This window comes from Theobroma umbraticum, unplaced genomic scaffold, assembly GCF_002168275.2.
Source record: "Theobroma umbraticum cultivar Fairchild unplaced genomic scaffold, ASM216827v3 scaffold_147.0, whole genome shotgun sequence".
NCBI classification, from domain to species: domain Eukaryota; kingdom Viridiplantae; phylum Streptophyta; class Magnoliopsida; order Malvales; family Malvaceae; genus Theobroma; species Theobroma umbraticum.
In genome coordinates, this window is record NW_018397259.1 from 3,658,157 (window position 1) to 3,680,149 (window position 21,993).

A 21,993-nucleotide genomic window follows, 5' to 3' on the forward strand; every position below is an offset into this window, starting at 1 on the left:
CGGTTTGGACCTCAGATGTAGAAGAACTAGACAAAACCCTTATATCTGAAAAATCTTTAGAATACTATATGAATTTCTCATCCCAGAGAAGTTCAACATTTGCCCTCTTCTAGAGCAACTGTAAGCCCTATGATTAAAGTCTACTTCATACACCTTTACTTCAGCTAATCTGCTAAGTATATTTTAGCATCCCACATCAGTTTAGGTTTAGTTTCTTGCACCTTCATTCAAGATAGGCTGATTTATCTATTGCAAATTGGTTTTAAGATGGATGCCCAACATGGTCTTAGAGGCAATGCTTTTTGTTCCCTTGTTGTTTATTCATGTTTGTTGTCCCACTTTTTCCTATTTGTTTGTTTTCCTTGTTCTAAAAGTGTTAAGTGGTGCTATCTCGCGTTAGTTTGTTTCAGATTTATTCTGCCCTTATATTTAAGCCAGGCCTCACCAACTATTTGCCCATTTATTTTAGAGATAATTATACATCTAGTACCCAAAATATAGCGAAATGTAAATATTGGTACCTTAAGTGCAAACTTTCAAAAAATGTACCACGTAACCCAAACACTAAGACAATCAACCCCCACCTACGTGGCTTATGACCAATATAATGACGTCAAGCATACACCACATGTTAACCAAAAAATGCTAAATATTTTGTGAAAAATCCAAACGGAAGCCACGTTGCACTCAACAATTGGTTGGGCTTGGAAGGAATATTTACCGTTCATGCAAAAAAAAAAAAAACATTTTATTGTTTAATTGGAATTGAAAAGGATGTTGATGGTTCCATGTGATGTACACATGACGTGATAATATTGGTTAGACACCACATGGTGACTGGGTTAATGATGTTACAGTTTAGGTTAAAATGGTACAGGATTTAAAAATTCAGGATGCAAATTGTACACTGTTTTCTTCAAGTACCAATTTGTACATTTTGTCAAATTTCTGGTACTAAATGTGTGTAATTAACTCTTTATTTTACATTGGGATGCTCACAAAAATTTTGCATGACATCAAAGAATGCCCAGCCCCCATTTACTAATCCTACACTACCCTATCTAACATTGCAGCTATAACATCGTTCTTTTATCTGATGAGAAAGAAACACAAATCATTCATGTTGCCTTACCCACATAAAAACACTATTACCTGTGCATCAGTGCCTCCAGCACCAGCAGTTATAGAGATGACTGCCCCTTCCTTATCATAGGGACCAGAAAGAAGTTGAGTCAACTCAAATCGGTCCAATGCCTTATTGAGTTCTTTGATGACACTGACGGCCTCTTCCAGAAGTGCAGCATCTATGGAGTCCATCTCCTCCGTTAGCTTAACTATAGTTTCTGCATCTTCAACCTGCATCCAGCAAATGACATACAGCTCACTATATTAAGAAGGCATGCTAAGGAAGTAGTATTTTCCAAGAGTATAGCACATTTTCCATCAAAATCAGTTTCTTAGTTCAAAAGTAAAGTATAATTTTCAACAATCATGGATCTATACAAGTCATCCCATCAAAAGGATCCTAATATCACTCTGAATGACCAAACACAACTCTTGCATCTTCTTGTAAAAAAGGCCACTGCTGAATTAAATCTCTTACAGCCACTGAACTCAATAAACTATCCTACACCAATATCTCCATGCTCAATTGCATAATCTCACACGCATAATTCACTATGAAAGCATGTTAAATTCTCTTATCCGGATTTCATGCCTGGGCATTTTCAATTTCATCAACCCTAATTTAATAGTCTTCCTTATGAAGAGATATCATATTAGATAAACATATGACCCAAAGCAACAAATATAGGACAGTTGGGAGACCTATAATAAGGGAATTCAGATCTTTCAGAAAAAAAATAAATAAGGGAACTCAGTAGATGGTATTCTTCACCAGCTCGTTGATGAGACTCCTCAAAAGCAAAGTTTTTTTTTTTTTTTTTTTTGAAAGGGAAAGTATTATTATTTTGACTCCTTTCATAGAAAAACCTAACAACTTGGAGAAAGGTTCAAGCATTGACAAGCAGAGTTAACCTGAACAAAAAACTAAAAGCAGAGTGCTTTAGAAGCATAAACCAAACAAGTCAAGTCAAGTCCATTGTGATAAACTATGCTTGAAGCACATGCTAATAGTACTGAAAGAGAATGGCACAAATTACTGTATTTTTCTTAACAAGAAATTCAATACCTTGGTTTTAAACTCATTGAGCAAATTTATCTTATCTTTGACATCAGTCAGTGCCAAAAGAGTTTCTTGAGCTTTGGCACGATCATCCCAAAAGGAGCTATCAGCTGCTTTTGATTCTAAATCTGCAAGTTCCTTTTCTAGTAGCTGCAGACCAGTCGATGCTATAATCTCCTCAACACGCTCTGAGGCAGTTTCAACATCCTTCCTTAGAGCATAAAAATCTGTCAGAAAACACCAAGAGCTTAGAGCACTCAGCAATCTGTGAATCCCACTTGTATCGCATCAAGGGGCATAAGCAGGAGGTTCTGGTTGGAGATGTAAAAGGCTAATCAACCCACTCAGTTGTATCAGAAATTTATTTTTCTCTGGTAGACAAGTAAATTTTTTTCTTTAATTTGACTTATTCTTTAAGGTTTAGTCTTCCAAACTCTCAAACAATTCATCCTTAGTTGTTCAACAATCTAACTACAACAATGTCTTTATTTGTTAAAAACTAAACAATTGAGATACGGTGCTTTAAATAAAAATATTGTTTGGGCTACAAAAACCCAAGTATTCAAACTAAATTATGAGTATTTGCAACGAACACTCAAACAAAATCATGAAAGGCATCCATCATCTCGAAAATACTGGATCAGGATTGTCGCTGAAAAGAAAGTGGCGCAGAAATAGCAAGTTGAAAGCTAAAATGTACAAGACAGCATGCAATTGTAGCCCTAAAAGGATAAATGTTGCAGATTAATCCTAAGCCAGCAAAACTTACCTGAGCTATTTAGATAGTTTCACCCAATTTTGATGAAGGGAAAGGGTTAAGAAATCAAAGTTTAACAGAAAAAGCCAAAGATTATGTAATAGGTGAATCTAAATATTTAAATTGGAACTGACAAATTTTTTAGTTTGAGATTCCTGGGCTAATCAGCTCTTAGAGTCAGTTTGAAATAGCATACTCTAAAGCTTTAGCTGATTAGCTTATTCTGTCTCCTAATGGATTTCGTTAAGGCACAAATTCCAACATCACGATATAAGAAGGAGGCCTAGAGCCTTTAGCATTTGCAAAATGATGATATTACCATTGGCCATCAGAATGGCTCTCTTGAACCTCACCTACAAAATCAAGAACTTTATTTGCATTAAAACCTACTACTTCAAAGCAGTGATAATGACCATAAAACCAAGGAAGCATTCCCACAGCTTCACACCCAGTATATGTTCAATTCACAAAATAAAATAATAAATGAGCATACTCAAACTGATTCACATTCCAAATTCAGTAACAGAACCGGTCCAATTTAAGTAAAAAATGATAATTACTGTTTTCTGACACATGAGCTGTAATGATGCCAATATCATACACCATTTTACAGACACCAATTATTTTAGCTTAAATATATGAACTGGAAATTAGTGAGTTAAGCATACCTTGCATTACCCATTCTCTTGTATTGGTGTCTACTCCCTCAGTCAATTGGCTCTCCGGGGTCGCATATATAACTGAGTCAATTCAGAAGAAAAAGAAGTTAAAAAGAAAACATGTAAGCTAAATATCAAAGTCACACCGTAGAAATGCTTTAACATAAAAAGTAAGATTAACAAGGCAGCATCCTCAATTAAATATACTTTGTTTTCATCGGAGAAAGTTACAACTTTAGAGGGTATCCTTTATAAAAAGTTTAAGATACAAACTCAACCATAGTAAATTTCAAAAGGGCCAAAACAAGAAAAAAAAGAAAAAACAATAACGTTTCAAAAGAATTTTAAAGACTCCAAACATACAGCATGGATGACATGAAACCCACAAGATTTTCTCAGCAGAAATTCCAAGAAACATATAGGAAACTCAATGTTTAAGGCCTAAGGAGAAAAACCCGTTATAGAAAAGAAAAAAAAAAGCAGTTAGAATTAACTTACTAGAAGAATTGTAAGGAACCATTAGCAGACAATATGAATGAAATAAACCCACAAATTTTCCTAAGCAGAACTTGAAGAAACGTATTGAAACCTCAACATTTTACAGCCAAACGAGAAGAAAAAAGAAAAAGGTGTTGGAATTGACTTACCAGAAGAAGTGAAACGGGAAGGGGCAGAGAGAATTGCAGAGAAAGAAAAAGAAGTGGTAGTGAGAAGAGGAGCAAGTGAGAACAAAACTGGAACTTTGTTAATGCTAGCGTAAGAAGAAAAAGAGGATGGTCTGGGTGGTTTAACTATGGTGGTTAAGCTTATCAGAGGCTTTAAAACGGCTTTCATTTCGGCTGTGGAGGAAATTGGGGATTACCACACAAACAAAATAGCTTCAGTTTCTTAGTTTGTTTTGGAATCTCAATCTCAGTATTTCTACTTTTTATTCTGACCCACAAAACAAAAGTCATGGAATTGGAAATGGATAGAGAAAGAGAGAGAGAGAGAAGAACAGGGCAAAGTAGTCTGACAAGATTACCCGCCACCCAGTGTCAAATGTTGTCAGCACTTTCCATGTCAACAGCCACCTCAATGCCATGTCAATCCAACATTGCCATTGTCATGCCATGTCACTCCAGAGGTTAATTCTAAAATTTTTTATTATTTATTATTTTACAATTCAATTTATTATTTTATTTGTACTAAAATACAATTTTATAATTTTATTTATTTAAAATAATTAATTCATAAAAGTTAGTAAATTACTATTTATTATTTTATCCAAATTGGACTGCAACCTGTATAATTTATCCATTTTTAAAAGAATATTCATGAGTTAGTAAATTATCATTTACTAAAATTAAAGAATTTAAATTTATATTTTATTATAGATTATCTTTACTTCGAAACTATTAATTTCAAATTTCATATTTGCTAATTTTTATCATTGATTTTTCTTAGACAGATCGCATTCGAAATTTTACATTTTTATTTAAACAAAATAATAAATTGAATATTGAGATAAAAAATATTTAACAAACACTAGATTTGTCTATGATTAATGTTAAAAGTGGGTTTGAATCTCTTCAAATTGTTAAACCAAAATATCAAATTATTTTGCCTAAGTAATGAGGAAGAATACATGATGTGAGATTAAAAAATACTTATTTAAAAAATGACACATTAATAAAGGATTTCATATGCCTATTAATATCATAAAAAAATTAATCCAAATAAAAAGACCAATTAAAAGTTTGATTATTTATATACGGTTTTTGGAAAAGAGAAATTCGAACCTAATTCTTAGAGTACTTACCAATGAGTCAAAGAATTAGGTCCGAATTTCATTTAAGCAATAGTCATAGAGGTACATATATCAATGAACATAAACTCAATCAAGTCTTCTTGGCAGACAAAATCTACCCAAATTTGGGCCCACCAAGGCTTGCCTTTAGGGACTTCAAAACTTCTTTGCAAGCCAGTTTTTTGGCCATCTTCTTATTAGAAGCTGATGATGTGTGCTTGAATACCATGCCGTTTGCTTCAACCTCTATTGTAATGGAAGGCATACCATTGTCGTGTGAGACAGTGGCTGGTCTTTGTTCAAAATGCTCCTTCTGACACAATTCATTTAACTCTTTCACAGGGTGAACCCTTATAGTTTCGGGAGTAATCAGGGGCTCCAATAGTGGCCTTATACTCTGGAATACTGTGTGCTTGTTGTACCCAGAATCAACAAATATAGCCCCAGCAAGTGACTCTATTATATCAGCAAGTACCTGATAAGAAAATAATGAAAAATATTTAGATAAATGCCAGAAACATTTTTGAAATAATTTACAGCATGTGATTTTATGTACAAAGTCTGCAATAATGACAAAACAACGCTTTTAAGAACCCATAATCCTGTGTTCTTCAGCCAACAAAGATGAAAATATACATAGGTTAACTCTTAGAAGTAAATACATTATCAGGTATTCTTTCTAGAAAGCTTATTGTAATTCTCTAGCAAAATTGTATTATAGTAAGATTCCCACAAAGAACAAAAATCTCAAAAGCCAATCCAAGATCAACCCTGTAGCTCTCCTGCAAAACTTGTACCATATGTTCCAACTCATGTTAACTAAATCAACTTTTACCTTGCTTTCCAAGCGCAATTATTGTTATTAGCAAAAATTTTCATCTGAAGTTGTAGCATAAACAGGTTGCTATTATAATTGATAATACTCCTCTATGTAGAATTAAACTCATTGTTACAGTGCATAAAAAAGATACCACAAAACAGACAATCAGCATTGCTATGTAAATACATAAGTCAAGAGTGGTAAACATCGAATAACAGACCTTGGGGAAAGACTTCTCACATTCCCACCCGAAAGTATATTTCATTGATAATTCCTTAGAACTTTCAACAGTTTCTGCTATTTCCTTGTGAAGCTTGTGTGAAGCGTGGAGAATGTACTTATGCAATCCAGCCTTCACAGCTGAGAGTGCATAACAATCATTGTTCACAGAAGCTGAACGCAGATCAGTTAACAATTCTGGTGACATCCCGGGATATTGGCTGTAAAGATGCAGAGTAATAAGATAATCCAAAACAGAGTCCCCTAGAAATTCCATCCGCTGCACAGAAAAAAAAAAATTATAGTTAAGTTAAACCCAACAGAGAACAGAACTTGCTATGTAGAACCATAAATCATTAAGATACAGAATAGTGAAACATCATACCATTCATATGTCATTCGTATAATAAAAGCACAGTGGTTTAACAGAATTTCAAAAGCACAGTAGCTTAGCAGAATTATCAAAAGCACAGTAGTTTAGTAGAATTATCTCCAGACTAACCTGATAACATTCTGGAATTTCAGCAAGCATGTAAGAACCATGTGTTAGTGCTTCCACCAACAGAGAAGGGTCTTGGAATGAGTAGTTGAGTAAGGACTCTAAAACCCGGACATTAACAAGCTTCTCCGCATGCACTTTGAATTGCCTTTGATATGGTATATTTGTAAAGTCAACATTTATACCAATCCAATTCAAAAATAATACTCCAGCTGCTTCACCTCCAACACTAAGATATGCACCAATCAGTGCCTCAACAACATCAGCAACCTTCTTATTCTTTAACTTTCTTCTTCCACTAACATATATTTTCCTTGTATTACACAGTGTCTCTTCATTTAATGCATAACTTCCAGAATTATAACCAGGAATTATCCAACTTTTGACATCAAAAGGCTCATTACGGATAAATCCCTGCAGTTTGAGGAATTTTGAAAAGCATATCATAGATTTGAAGAGATTCGCTAGCCACTTAAAAATAATAGTAACCAAGAAACAAAATGTATTGACTGTAACATTCTAATTAAAACTCAAAATCTGATGGCACTGCAGAACTCTAAAATAGATGCCAGCTTAAATGAATAGCAAAAAGAAATTTTACCGGAAGTTTCTTGTCACATCCTAGCATACAAAGAGCTGTATTTGAAATAATTTTTTCCTTCCTAATACTAAGAAGGCCTTCATGTTGATTTTGATGTGTTTTAAATAGCTGTTGGCACACAGCATACTTGAGGAAAGAGTCGCCAAGAGTCTCTAGTGATTCCAAATGAAAATTTTCTTGACACTTTTTGGTGGTAATTGCCTCCAAAACCTACCAAGCATAGTTGCCAAGGTGAAGCAAAGAGTTAGACAACATATAGAAAGCTGCACTTAAGCTGGCATATCACAAGGATCAAAATTCCATCATAGGAAATTACTTCCAAGTAACATAAAAAATTTCTTATAATAATGGTTCAACCATGTGTAAGTCTTTCTTCTTTTGCTTGTGAAAGAACAAAGACTGCTTCATTTAGACTTAAAATCTTCTATACATACTAAGTATACTGTTCTATTTGTGGAGGTAATTCCATATATATTGACTAATTAACTCAAATTTAGATGCTGAATTTCAGATTATTCATAGTCGCATAGAAATGGACGATGACAAATTATCTGTCCTGAACTACTGAAATAAGCAGAAAATTAAATATAAAAATAAGATATCAATCCTCAGTCGTGTCTGAGAATCCAGATATTTTGTATTTGTTTTTTAATGAAGAAACTACCTACTGATTGATACATCACTATATAATTTTAAGATGTTCTCAATAAATTGTGTAAAGTACAAAACATATGATAGTAATAAAAAGAATTCAGAAGCAAACTAGCGCACCTTCATAGTTGGAATGGCAACATTTTGCACACAATGATCCTGTTGCATCTTTTTCAAGTTGGTAGCAAGAAGCAACGACTCAAGTCGATACATGATTGATGGAATAAATGTGAATGAATAAAACGTGCTAATTGATATGGGAGACATAATGACATTACAAAGCTCAGGAGGCAATTCTACAAATGCATTACTTGATTCTGCAACACAAATAAAACAAAAAATAAAATTAAAATAACCCGAACCATTATGAGGTAAATGATAAAAAGAAATTAGATGAAAAGTGCACTCTTTTTTACCAATTGAACATGTCAAAAGACTAAACCAATTATGTACCGTACATTTTGTACAACCATCTCACCTTTCTTTCCAGCAAAACCTCCAACATAAAACTTATTCCTAACAGTCGAATTCAATTGCTTTACAGTGTCAAGATTCAAAAATAATCTACAGCTATCTTGCTAATATCTAGAAGACAACATACCTTTCTCTTTCTGTCTTTTGCACCTGTGAAGGTAATTGTGCACAGGGAAAACATGTCGCGCATCAAGAAAAGATACTTGACTAAAACATAATTGGATACCATGCCTGCAATGTCATGAGAGAATCGACTTACTCACAAGGAACATAAGTATAACATATTCCACATTAATTCTTAAAAAAAATACTACAAAACATGCTCACCGAAGTTCATAATACTCCATGTAGGTCATTACACTTCCATCCCTCAGCTTCAAAAGTGAATTTGCAGTTAAATTTTTTAAAAAACCTTTGACAATATAGGCATGACTATTGTGAGGAGTACAGACCAACGAATTTTCAATCATGCAAGCACATAGAAGACCACTTTTGGTCTGTATCATACCAGCATTACAGCTCACATGATCCTTCCAAACATTTTCATAAGAAAATAAGACGGAACATACTGATGGCCAATCAATCACAGGTTTCTGGCCCAAGTAAGTCGATGGGAGGAGGAGATAATCAACATCAGAATTATTCCCTGACCTAGGGTCGCCTAACACCTCTGTTAATTTTTCCACTTTATGATTTATAAGAACTCTGAAAACAGCAATCTGAAACCTTGTACTCAAGATAACCTGCCAAGATGATATGGTGCAAAGAGGGGAAAAATGTTAAATATGAACGCATTACTGTATTTTCTATTATTACCACCTGACAACAGTAATAAAATTAAAACATTCAAATCAGATATAGTACCTGGCTAGGATCAAGACGTATCAGTCCAACATATTTCAAGTTAACTGTCAAAAAACCCCTATCAACTTCTAATTCAAAACCCATGCTTTTGTTGTCGATTTCAAGCTGACTCCTCACAAGAAGCATGATGTTATGAACAGGAAACTCATAATCAAAGTTCTGCTTCAACTCAATTAAGTAGCAGTAGTACTTTTTCATGGACTTGTGTGAACACTGATTCACCAGTTCAGGTGGAAAGAAAATTGGTTGATCATCACTATAAGGTTCCCTCCCTACAGATCACATAATTACATAAGATAAACAAAAGTCAGATACTTGTTTTAACATCTTAAAATATATTGAAATTATATACATGAGTCGCTGAAGATTAGAAAATATGAAGGCAATGCATAATTATTACCAATTTCTCCGGCATCAGCCTCTTCCACAACAATATCAGGAACAAGGTTATCTGTTAAAGCACCAATTTCATGGAGTTGCTTGCATGCTTCAAAGCATGCCTCTTGCTTTAGGGTTTTAATATTTCCCTGGACACAAACAGTCTGTATAGGACAACTCTTGGGCAGATAGAGGGTGCAAACCCCCTTTTCCTTGTCTATGACACACCTTGGAGTTGGTTTAAAGTACCTAGAGAAAACAAACAAACACAAGCAAAAGGAAGCAAACACATTAAGCCATGGAACATAATGAAAATAACAACTTAACTGAATCAAAAGAAAAAAAAAGATATTACTAGAATATACAATAACTAACAACTAATAATCACGAACCCATCTGCCGTAAGACGAGAGCAATAGAAGTGTATCAAACCAACACTAGAACTAAGAGTCACACATGCCCCAGTGCTTGCAACGCGATAGACCTCTTCCTCATATAAGTGATTTCTAAGAGGAGAACATGCATGGGATGCATGGCATAAAGATTCCTTTCTCATTATATCTCCACTTGCAAGATAGTTCTTCAGTCGAGAATGTGTAAAAAAATCTCCACTACAATTATCAATCAAAACCATAATTAAGGACATAAGAAGATCCACAATATGATTTCTCACAATAATTATGAAAATGAAGAAACTAATAAGATTTCCAAACTTTTAGCAACAGTGATAATGTAATAATTTTAAGGTATTTTAATGATATCTAGCTAAAAAAAGGGAAATAAGTTATTCATTGGTAGCACTAGTAATAAAGATTTTCAAATCTTGAGAAATAATATTTAGGGAAGGAATGATATTACCTCTTCACCAACAATAAATAATCTGAATTCTGCATTCTAGCACGTCCTCGAGACTGTATGAAACTACAAACTGTTGCTGAAGGATCAAATCTAATAACCAAGTTACATGATTGAACATCTAATCCTTCCTCAAGAATTGAAGTCGCAACAATTATGTTCACCTGCAAAAAAGGGATTCCATCATTGAGATGCAGCTGGCAATAAATACATTATTTTCAACCATACATGACATAATAACATACCATGCCTTTGCGGAATTCTTCCACAATTTCATTTTGTTTCTTCCTCGTCTGACTGTGCAATCCAGAGCTATTTCCCGCAATGTATTCAGTCTTCCAGCTATTGTGCTTTGGAAGCAGTTCACTCAATAGTGATTGAAGCACAATAGCTGTAATAACCCTTTCCACAAAAATTATACACCTTATGTCCTTCAACTCCCTGAGATGTGGCACACAAGAGAACTTAACAAGAAGATATAATGTACAACAAAGAAAAAAAAAGGGAGCTGGAGATAAGGGGATAGAAATCTTATAGAAGCCTTTGAAAGAAACAAATTTTGATGATCAATTTCATCATATTCAATTCTTAAAAATCCTTCTGTACAAAATCTATAATCACATTTGATGAACTCATTACACTAAGTTACTTATGTTTTAAAATAAATAAAATCTAAGTTAAATACATTTTCAGTTGCCATTTCTTACAATTCTTATGTTCTCTCCAACTCTCTATGGTCTAAAATATCATCCAAGATAAAGTACAGTCCTTTCAAGCATTGTTTAGGCTAAAGTAGGCACCACAGTAAAACACACATAAGAAAGCATTCTTTAAAATCTTTGCTGCATTTAAGGTATCATTGTTTCTTCCTAAAATATACTTTAAGTAATTGGAGAGCAGAATGCAAAAATTTTAAAGGTTAATAATACTATCTTAGCACATAATTAACCGATAGAACAAGAATACAACATTACAACAAATCAAACTGCATTAAACATATTTTTCCAATCGACAATCATGCTACCTGTATTCAAAAAGAGATTCAATGAAGCAGAAAACTTTTGTGGTAAGAAGCCCAGCGTCCACACTGGCTTTAACATTATTAGCAATGGTCCAATCTGGACCTATATGGTGAAATCAAAAACAAAGACAATATTTAAGAAAAATGATTAACCAACTGCTCATCAATTTACAATAAGAGGAAAAAGAAGTACCAGATGGTATGCGAGTTTCAAATAACTGACAAGCAACCAAACTGTAGTTCTTAACAATTTTCTCGCCAACCACACCCAGTTTCCCCCACAGAAGAAAGTCACTTTCATAACATGACAAGTACTCTGCAGCCTATTACAAATACACAGACTCAGTGATATTTATGGCACTTTGTCAGCAATAATTTAAGTGAGCATAACATTCTAGAGAGGTACCTTTAAAGCCAACCAGACACCAAGCTCATCTAAACAATGCACTAAAGCTGCATGTATCTTTGACATTTTCTTTCTAGTAGATTCTGCCGCAGAAGCTTCAAGATCCAAAATGTCCAACGAACATTCATGCTGAAAAGCAGTGCGTCTACTGTCAGCATCCTAATAGAACAAAGCAGCCTAGTATATTGAAATATAAGCACCAGGGACAAGAGAATCACATTCAGGCCTTCAAACTTCGTAAAACACCCACAAGTATAGATGGTAACTCCATGAGAAAACAACTTTATTCCTCCCCTTTGCATCCTAAGACAGTTTATTTCGCGGAGCTTAAGTATGTGGTGATTAGTTAGGAGTCCTAAAACTTGCTAGATGGAACCATCATAAGTTCTAATGCATCTCCAATGACAAAAGGCCACATACATAAATAAATATACATAAAACATCTTGTTCAATGGCATATCACAGAAGTATCATATTTTTGAGAAATGTGTTATATCCATGACGTATTGCAGTCAGTGGACTAATTGCTCTCTTTTTTACTCCCTTTTCAGTATGAACATAATCGGATGTGTTGTTTTCCTTAATCACGAAAGCCTAACCTGCCAAACCACAATCATAGTGTCACAGCCTTCCACTCACCTTTCCCTTCACATAATACACAGAAATCTTTAACATTCAGTGCTGCCAATCAACTCCAGCAACCAGTCTTCACCCATCCAGCCTCCCAAGTCCCAACATTCTCAACTCCCAAATGATCAGGTTCAAAAGAAACAACAAAGAAACAATTCCCTTTCCTAGTATTTTCTAGATGCAAAATCCCCAATTTTTCTAGGCTAAGCTACCAAAGAAGCCGCTTTGGAAGATTTACCAAAATCTATCCTATGTCATTAGATCTGTTGACACTATAATCAAGCAAAGAGGTATTGATGCTCAGTTCAAGTTGCATAAACTATAGATTCACCAATCACATTAAAAATTCCAAAAATTTAGTAACAATTGAAAAGTCATCAATCATATAAACCTTATTAAGACACAAGAAATTTCTAAAATTAAACTGGCAACAGAAAAAGTTTCATCAAAGATTATACACACCTTTACCTTTAAAACATTCAATTCTTCTACCAAGCGTGCATATAAAACATATTGTATTTCCATATGTTGGTAAAACCTGAACTTTGGAGTTGAAAATGGTACAAACTGAGCAAGCACAGATTCACTTATGCACGTATACACCTTCAAAGGGGAAAACATACTATGTAAGTACTAAAATGGTAATCTTCCTATAACGGTACAATTATGTCCCAAACAAACAAAACCATAAGGGGAGGCAAGCAATGCAAAGATATATAATAAAAATCTATGAATCAAAAACTCACGTGCTAAAAAGCATATAACACAAAAATGTACAAGGAGCAAGAAATACATGAAGCAACCCTTATTAGGATTGGATAGTTTATTTTAAATTTTACATTTAAGACGAGAAAAATATTTACCGGAAAAAATGGATTGCCCAGAGGACTATCCCATTTACATGAAGGTCAAAAAAAAAGGGTCGAGCCTTGATATGTGTAAGTCCTATAGATGAGAAGAATAACCGTCTAAACATTCCAAATAACCAAAGTTGAAAACAAAATAAAGCTGTTTAATTTATATTTCCTTAGAAGTTAGAACTGACAAACAACAGATAATACAGCAGAAACCATAAACTATCCAGCCAAATCTAATGAAAGAAGAAACACTATTTAGGTGGATAAAAACAAACTCTAATTTCAACCACTTGCACTAATTAGGTTAGAATGTGTGTCAAGTGGCAACATAGAAAGGGTAGTAACTACAAGGGACATTGTGTACAATAAAAGAAGAGTTAAATTTACAAATTCATTAACCAAACTTTGCTAAAATGTACAAAGAGTTGCCATATGTCATATATGTTGAAAATAAAAATAATCTTTAGTACTCTACATTTCATGCGTGGCAAACACGTGGCATGTTCTTATTGACTAAATGCCACCTAAGCAAATTAGACTAACAGTGTTAACTATTGGACTCACTTGGCACACATTTTGAAAGTTTTGAGAGCACATTGCACAATATTTTAGTTCAGGTACCAATTTCTAAATTTTGACATATTTCGAGTGCCAAATGTGTAATTAACCCAATAAAAGAACCTTAAACATAGTCATGAGTATCATAGCTTAAATAGAGTGAAATTATGTAAGAACTTAGTGGAATGTTTAACATGCTAGTTGAACATAAACCATCTACACGTTCAGACTGAAGCAAAAACAAAACAGAATTTAGTGAAACTGAGAGTGAAGAGTATACTTTGAGAGTAAATATTAACACTCATAATTAGCTAAAGCAAAAGATTAAACATCTTCTGATAAAAGATTAAAAACCATGTTTGCAATGAAGAGAAATGGAATAATACAATGCGTGGAACAACTGAGAAATGGTAAAACATGATAAACTTAATCAAAGCATTGATGTTTGGATTGGAGGGTATATGTGGATTTGCTTGAAAATAAGACTGAAAAAGGTCTATCAAATATTTTAGCCACCAGGAACAGAAACAACTAAGAGAAAACTATTGCATGTATAAAACCATAATTGAAAGGAAAAAATAAAGACAAGGAGCTAAAATTTTAACACTGATTTGAATCAACCATTAAATATTCCAACATTGTATTACCTTATTTTATCTCTTGTCTCATTATCACATAGTAAAAGACACACACACAGACATGTGTACTACATTGGGTATATATGATAAACACAATATATAGACACCCCATATCTCTAAATAATCATGGTCTCTTAAAAGAGAACAACGAAGAAAAAAAGAAAACCACTTTATAGACTGCTTATAGTTCTATTGTTTAGCATGAAAGTCATTTCTTTTTTTTCAAGATTGCTGGTAAACACCCATGGTTCATATCTTTTTCCACTTATTCTCAAAGTCCTACTAATTTCACAGGACCATCTGCAGAGTACTCTAATTACTCTCGATGAATACTTAAATGTTTAAGAATGATATCAGCCTTCAAGGCTTTTATTTACACATTTTGGACAGCTTTCATTTCAATTTTCTTTCAATAAATTGCTTCAACTCAAGGCATTTTTATTTTCATTAACAAACAGTCCTGATTTCAGCAGACCTTAAGTAAACTTTTATAACTTCATTCCATGATGAAGTTGTAAAATAAGAACACTGAAATAGAATAATCTTATTAAAACAGAAAAGAAAAAGCAACCTTTGAATTCATAATTGTCTCCAGTTCATGGATCTTCTGCCAGTAGCTATCAACTGGGCTTGCCGCTGGTGTAATAGACACAGGTGAAATATTCAAATATTATAAAAATGCAAGCACAAATAACCAATATAAACTAAACTGAAAGCTTGAATGACCTTTTGACTTTATAGGGGAAGCAGTCATCCCAAAAATCCTAGGAAGATCAGATACACCAGCTTCTAATTTGTGATGATAGAATTCCTGTAATTGCAAACAAATCCTCAAAAATAACCAAAAAATTCAAAAGCACACTTTACATCTGACATACTCCAATAACCTGATGTTTGACTATTAAATAGAAATAGGACAAGAAATACCGACTTTCAGCTGCATAATTCTCATTGCCCTAGCCAAACAACATTTATGGCAAATAGCCGATTATGTAGTAATGTTTTTTAATACGAGTATGATTGACTCCATGAGATAATATATTACCAAAACGAAATGCCCATTATGTTTTCTTTACTCCCTCATTATAGCAAATGATTCATATCTAATCCATCAAAAGATTATTAAAATAACTTAAATATATCCAATAATAACACACTCAATTATGTAACTATGCAACTTATGCAATAATAAAACAACATGCTCCCTAGCCTGGCCATAGCTTTGCAGAAGGAAAACCAATCCTACTATAAAAGATAGGGAACAAAATTTGCCAGTTCTGTAAGTGTGCGCTGCCCAAGTATCCAATTAAATTGTTCATAGTTACGTGCAAAGTCTTACACAATTTGCCATACTGAAAAATTACTTCGATAAATATCATAATATCAATATGCTAAAACGTAAAACAAGGCAGTATGCAGACAAGCTAAAACCCCTCCTTCATTCATTTGCCATCTAATCACCAAGGTGTAATTTTGACCAAATGTGAATCAGACTGGCATTTTCATATGATAAGAACCATGATGATGGTCAGAATTGAAAAAATTAAAATATAATGAAGAAAGGATGAATAGAAAGACAACTCACTGTCATAATGGAAGCATAAGGGTGTTTTCCTCTGGCATGATGGCATTCATCAATTATCAAAACCTTTATCATGTTTATCTTGAAAAAGCTATGCCTCAATCCATTAAGTAAAATTTGAGGTGTCATCACAAGCACCTGTCAGTAAGAAAGAAAAGTTATTGCTAGCTCATGTGCCAAATCTAACAAACATTAGAAAGATGATAGTTATTGGACTTGAAATTACAAAAGTGGAGCACCATTTTTGCAACATGTAATGCTTATGCCATTAATTAGCAGGACAAATTCCAAGTTTGGATTTACCATAGAGTTAATAACAGTTCACAAAATTTGGCAACATGCAAACTACTTCTTAACCACAATCCTTGCTGTTAATCATCATTAAAAAAATAAATACACAAAATATTTCCTAAAACATATATCTTGATGGCAAATCAACAGCTTAAATACACTTTGCGTGGCTCCTTTTCAGACTGAAGTTCAAGTGATCCTCCAGAATTTAATTTCTGACAAAAGCATTACCAAACAAATTGAGTCAAGAAAGTGTCACGAACTAGGGGTCAGAATGGTGGAGGGTAGCTTCTATACGCACAAAAGTGTCTTGCAGGCTCTTACTTGGTATCGGTGATCATTTGAGAAAGATACATCCAACACCAGAACCTTCATTATTCCACAAGTATCACCGGTACAGAGCAATCAATATCTTTCAAGTTTAAGAAACAAACAAACTCGGATATTCCATGTCAATCACCACCAGTTGTAACTGCTGTCTAGTAACATTTTTTGTTTTGGTCTATCAACACAATGCTTAAGGATATTGAAAAATTAGTTGGCCACTAGTCAAAGAAAAGTTTATAAACTTAAAATCATGAAAACTAAAAATAGAAGTAGATAAAAGAAAAATGAAAACCAAGCTTTACAAAAAGAGAAGGATATCCAATTGAATTAAAAAGTCAGTGAAGCAGCCAGTCAATGGCGGAGCCAAGGTGGTTAATTTTTTTTATTATTATATGTATAAAATTAGAGATGTATAGTATGATTACCCTTATTATTACCCTTTAGCCACCCTCATGCAAAATATTGGATCACATCACATAGCATATGCATAATCTACCAGATGGAGGATTGAAGGAAAGTACTTGCTCTACATCACTACCATATCAATTGTAAGATATATATAGAAGACCACACCTCATATTTCTCGATTTCTTGCTTCCATTTTGCAGCATCCCAAAAGTCAACGTCCATTTCTCCCCAATACTTACCCACATTCAAGTCCGTATGCATTTCCACAGCATCAGCTTGCTAATTGTTACGTGAAACAATAAGAGAAACAACAAATCAAAAGCTTCCTTTTTTTCAATTTTAAAGTTTAATGTCCATACATAATAACTCAAAGATGTTATGCAAAACTTAAAAGATGAAAAAGAAGTCCAAGTCCACTACTTCTATAATCCTCAAATTCAATTTTGTTTCAGGATTCTGTAATTACATTACAGCCACAAAACTCTACTAGACCATTTGCGTGCTTCTGAATTTGAGCTTTCCTAAATTTACCTATGTGCTAAAAATATACATGGGACAGATACTAATAAAAAAGTCTCAGCATCAAAAACCACACTGAACACCTCCTATTTTTCTAGTGATGTTATGATATGAACAGGAAGATGTGTAATTTGACATACTTGTTTAACCAGGACAACTTGGGGAACCAAGAAGACAGCACAAAAAGGTGAAGGCTTGCGAATAAGGTGTCCGTAGCTGCGGAGAAGCATGATGGCAATCAGTGTCTTGCCGGAGCCAGTTTCCAAGTATGTTATCGTGTTTTGCTTGATAGCTTTTTCCAAAGCTTCAAGCTGATAACTGTTGCAAAAACAATTAAATGCAGAAAACATTAAAACTCTTTTCATCAGTTCTTGAGATAAGAAAGGGTAACAAGAACATATAATAAAGAAAGAATATTTATCCCAGATCATCAGTAAACCATAAAAACAAAAGACAAAGAGGAACAACCTTCTGGCAAACGGGAGAGAATCAGCAGATAGTTCTTGTGTAATGTCCATCTCCATATCAACTGGCTCCATGACTGGCCAATTGATCAACTTGACACACTTACTATTTTGCCTTTAAAAGCAAACACATTAACCCATACGTAAACACATGCCCACAAAAGCAAAGCTATGTGCATTTAGAATTATAACATATAGATAAAGCTTTGATATAGAAAAATTTAAGAAAACCCATTTCTTATCTTTCTCTAGCAACATCAATCTCCAACAAATTCAAACCTTCAAACAACCCACCTTACGTCTCTCTCTTTCAAACACTATCAATAAACTGACAAAGAAATCAAGAAATCCAAGAACAACCCAAGAAAAGGGAGCAACGAATCAAAAAGAACAAAGGACATAAACAAGGAATGGAGCAATGTTGAAGATATACATGTGAAGGTGTTGTAAAAAGCAATGAGTAACTCAAGTTATCAATGGCAGATGCTCTGTTTTCCTCGTTTTCTCGGGGTTTTCCGAGAAAGAAGAAAAGAGAGCACCTGAATTACTATCTTATAAAGGATACAAAGTGGACTGGAGAATATCAAAGGTCGTACAAAATTTTGAACTTGCTAAGGAAGGATTGATTTTTTTTTTTTCTTTACATTTCTTGTAGCCTTCGTCTGTAAGTTTCTGAGTCTAAAGCAGTACAGCAGAGTATAGTAGTATTTATAACTGTAGAAACAACACCACGATAAAGTTATAGACAGACAGAGAAAGTGACAGTCAAATTCTCAGGAAAAGGAGTGACTCGAAGTGGGACCCTCTTTCCCTTCACTTCTTGTGGGGTTTGGTTTGGGACTAAAGAACCAAACCAGCTCACGAGTTACCATTTATGGAGCTTCCAGACCGCACTACCAAATAGAGAATAATAATCCTTTTGACAAAAAGCCAAATGATCAAATCATCCTATATTCCCCTGAGGATTTTTTTTTATTTTCTGTTTAAACAAATGTTTTAAATATAAATATTTGGCACGTGCCTTTGTGGTAAGCTGCAAGTGATGTGTGAAAAAGAGTAGGTAAGAGGTGAATCTCTATTTAGTTAAGTATTTATTTATTATTATTTATTATGATATAAAAGACAATTGCAAAAGATGCCAGTGCATTATAAAATAAAAAAATCATGTATTTAAACAGGAATTATATAAATTTCAAAATGCAAAATTTTATATTTTATATATATAAATTATTTAAAGTAAAATAAAATGTAACATATTAACTACAAAGAGAATAGAAGTTGCAATACTTAAGAAAAAAATGTAAAAGCTTATTTGCATAAGTGAGTTTTGTTTTAAAATATGGAAATATTTAGGTTTGTTTAATCATATTTTCTTTTATTGACAATGGAAATTTGTTTACAATTAAAATTAATTGGAAAGTTGTGCTAGTGGGTTTATTTTATTGATAAAATACACACATAGATATATTTTAATGAGTTAAATTGAATTTAGTAATATTTTATTATTTGATATTCTAATTACTCGAATCTTTAAGTTCTAAGTATTGATTTTATCCAACTATATGCAAGGTTAAATCAGTTAGAAAATTTTATTAACTGATTTTGTGTAAAAATCCATCTAAACTTACCAAATTTTGCATTTAACGGACTTAACCATTTAATTGACTTTAATTCGTTAATTCTGTTTAGATCGATTTAATTGAATGTTTTAAATTTTTAAAAATATGTAAGGTTAAATTAGTTAGAAATATTTATTAACTGATTTAATTGATTTTGTGTAGAAATCTAACCAATCCGACAAAATTTTGCATTTAATTGACTTTAATTCATTAATATGATTTTAATCAATTTAATCCAAATTTTTTAATTTTTAAATCTATTTAATAGTTTATTTTAAATGATTATTGATATTATATCTTTCTTATGGTTAATATAACTTTTATTTTGAGAAAAATAGTTAAACATTTGTTTTGTCATTAAAATAAAAGGAATAAAAATCATTTCAATATTATAATAAAATGAATTAGTGACTATGTGACATAAGTTTTCATATAGTATAATAGAAAATATAATACTTAAAAAACTCTCAAATTATTTAAATAATTTTAAATAATTTTTTTTTATTGTATTCAATCAAACTAGTATACAATTATTTTGAATTAAATAAGTTCTTATACTTTTTATTTTGAGCTAAATTAACTCTTATAATTAATGATTGACTTAATCCAAATGCCATTTACTATTTTATGCCATATGGTGTTGACATAACATGCTGAAATATTATAATTGATGATCATGTAACATATTAACATATCATAATTGATGATAATGTGGTATATTAATATAATATAATGACATTATCATGTGACATTTTATACCCCACGTCAATGTCATGTGAATATAAGATAATAAGAAATATTTTAACTGTTGAAAATTAATCAACTATTAATTATAATAACTTATTTGATTCAAAATAAAAGTATTGGATTTGATTAAACACAATAAAAAAATAATAGTTTATTTAAATTTTCTTAACTAATTCAAGGACTTTTTCAAATATTATATCAAAATAGAATTTATTCCACTACCAAATTTAAGCATAAATAAGATTAAAAATAGCAAATTGTAAATTGGCATGAATAATACTAAACTATTATATAATTAATAATTAGTTAAGGCTTATAACCTTACAGTACATTATGACTTATTTTAATTTTTAAGCTTTAAAGGGGGAAGGGTTATTATATAATCATATTTATATTATAAATTTTAAGGTTTGAGAGACTTACTTTAATTTTTGATGATGAAATTAGATAATTAGATAAGGGTTATAGCTTTATAGGACATTAGGATTTATTATAATTTTTAAGTTTTAAAGGCAGACGGATTATTATATATTTATATTTATATAACAAATTTTAAACTTTAAGAGATTTTTTAGATGATGAAAATTATATTAATCAAATTATTAGGATAAATAGATTAAGTTACTAAGTTGTTTAAATAGATTAGTTTATCACTTAAATGTTAGGAATTAGGACTTAAATCATTTGGATTAATAAATTAGATCAAGAGAAGAATGATCTAGAAGATAATAAGGTTTTTATACTTTATAATTTAACGTTTATATTACAAATTATACGATTAATTAATTAATTATATAATTAAAATTTAAACTTTAAGAGTTAATATCTAAGAGAATCTAATTGATTACTTAATCATGAATTAGATTAAATCATCACTTAGGCATTAAGACTTAAGACTTTAGTCTCTTAGATTAATTAATTAATAAGTTAATGATTTGTAATTTTTGTAGATGCTTTGTTCGAATAAAGCATATTGATTAATAAAAAAGCCACTCGTATTTTTTAATATTATATAATAACAAGTGAGATGATGGTCACATATTTTGCAAATAAAGAAACCTTGACATAGCTTTGCATTATATTTAATTATCTATATGTTTTATATGATTATATGAACCAAAGAATGGAAGGCAATGGAGAGGAAGGATGAGTTTAGCTCCTTCCATTCTCAAGAA

The 21,993-nt window shown here is 32.3% G+C and overlaps 2 protein-coding genes across 5 annotated transcripts; both read right to left on the reverse strand.

Moving 5' to 3' along the window:
* Positions 1-34: 34 nt before the first annotated feature.
* LOC110415499 (peptide chain release factor PrfB1, chloroplastic) lies at positions 35-4,588 on the reverse strand. The gene is made up of 4 exons (XM_021427170.2): positions 4,249-4,588; positions 3,611-3,682; positions 2,192-2,412; positions 35-1,356 (listed from the first exon to the last, which is right to left on the reverse strand). Exons 1-4 carry the CDS (start codon positions 4,433-4,435, stop codon positions 1,129-1,131), a joined length of 708 nt encoding a protein of 235 aa, XP_021282845.1. The 5' UTR covers positions 4,436-4,588; the 3' UTR covers positions 35-1,128.
* A 789-nt stretch (positions 4,589-5,377) lies between these two features.
* Positions 5,378-19,135, reverse strand: DCL2 (dicer-like 2). 4 transcript variants are annotated; one of them, XM_021426700.2, is made up of 22 exons: positions 18,457-19,135; positions 18,129-18,306; positions 17,635-17,748; positions 16,447-16,581; positions 15,588-15,672; positions 15,433-15,497; positions 13,277-13,411; positions 12,179-12,307; positions 11,966-12,095; positions 11,776-11,875; positions 10,997-11,192; positions 10,755-10,915; positions 10,289-10,507; positions 9,919-10,145; positions 9,519-9,790; positions 8,982-9,397; positions 8,782-8,885; positions 8,301-8,497; positions 7,530-7,739; positions 6,932-7,342; positions 6,431-6,709; positions 5,378-5,865 (listed from the first exon to the last, which is right to left on the reverse strand). In XM_021426700.2, exons 1-22 carry the CDS (start codon positions 18,525-18,527, stop codon positions 5,506-5,508), a joined length of 4,194 nt encoding a protein of 1,397 aa, XP_021282375.1. In that variant the 5' UTR covers positions 18,528-19,135; the 3' UTR covers positions 5,378-5,505. The 4 variants fall into 4 exon arrangements, with proteins under 4 accessions (XP_021282375.1, XP_021282374.1, XP_021282376.1 ...); XM_021426699.2 differs by having other exon boundaries at positions 13,271-13,411; XM_021426701.2 differs by lacking the exon at positions 13,277-13,411.
* Positions 19,136-21,993: the final 2,858 nt, after the last annotated feature.

Bases quoted from the DNA above. Each gene is read 5' to 3' on its own strand.
- DCL2 (XM_021426699.2), bottom strand. From the start codon at position 18,527: ATGGAGCCAGTTGATATGGAGATGGACATTACACAAGAACTATCTGCT. The intron at 15,673-16,446 runs GTGAGTTGTCTT...TTGCAATTACAG, and splicing joins CTTATGCTTCCATTATGACA to GAATTCTATCATCACAAATT. The intron at 8,886-8,981 runs GTGAGCATGTTT...ATGACATTGCAG, and splicing joins ATGGAGTATTATGAACTTCG to GCATGGTATCCAATTATGTT.
- LOC110415499 (XM_021427170.2), bottom strand. From the start codon at position 4,435: ATGAAAGCCGTTTTAAAGCCTCTGATAAGCTTAACCACCATAGTTAAA. The intron at 2,413-3,610 runs GTATGCTTAACT...GTTTTCTGACAG, and splicing joins AAGAGAATGGGTAATGCAAG to ATTTTTATGCTCTAAGGAAG. The intron at 1,357-2,191 runs GTATTGAATTTC...TGCTGGATGCAG, and splicing joins TCAATGAGTTTAAAACCAAG to GTTGAAGATGCAGAAACTAT.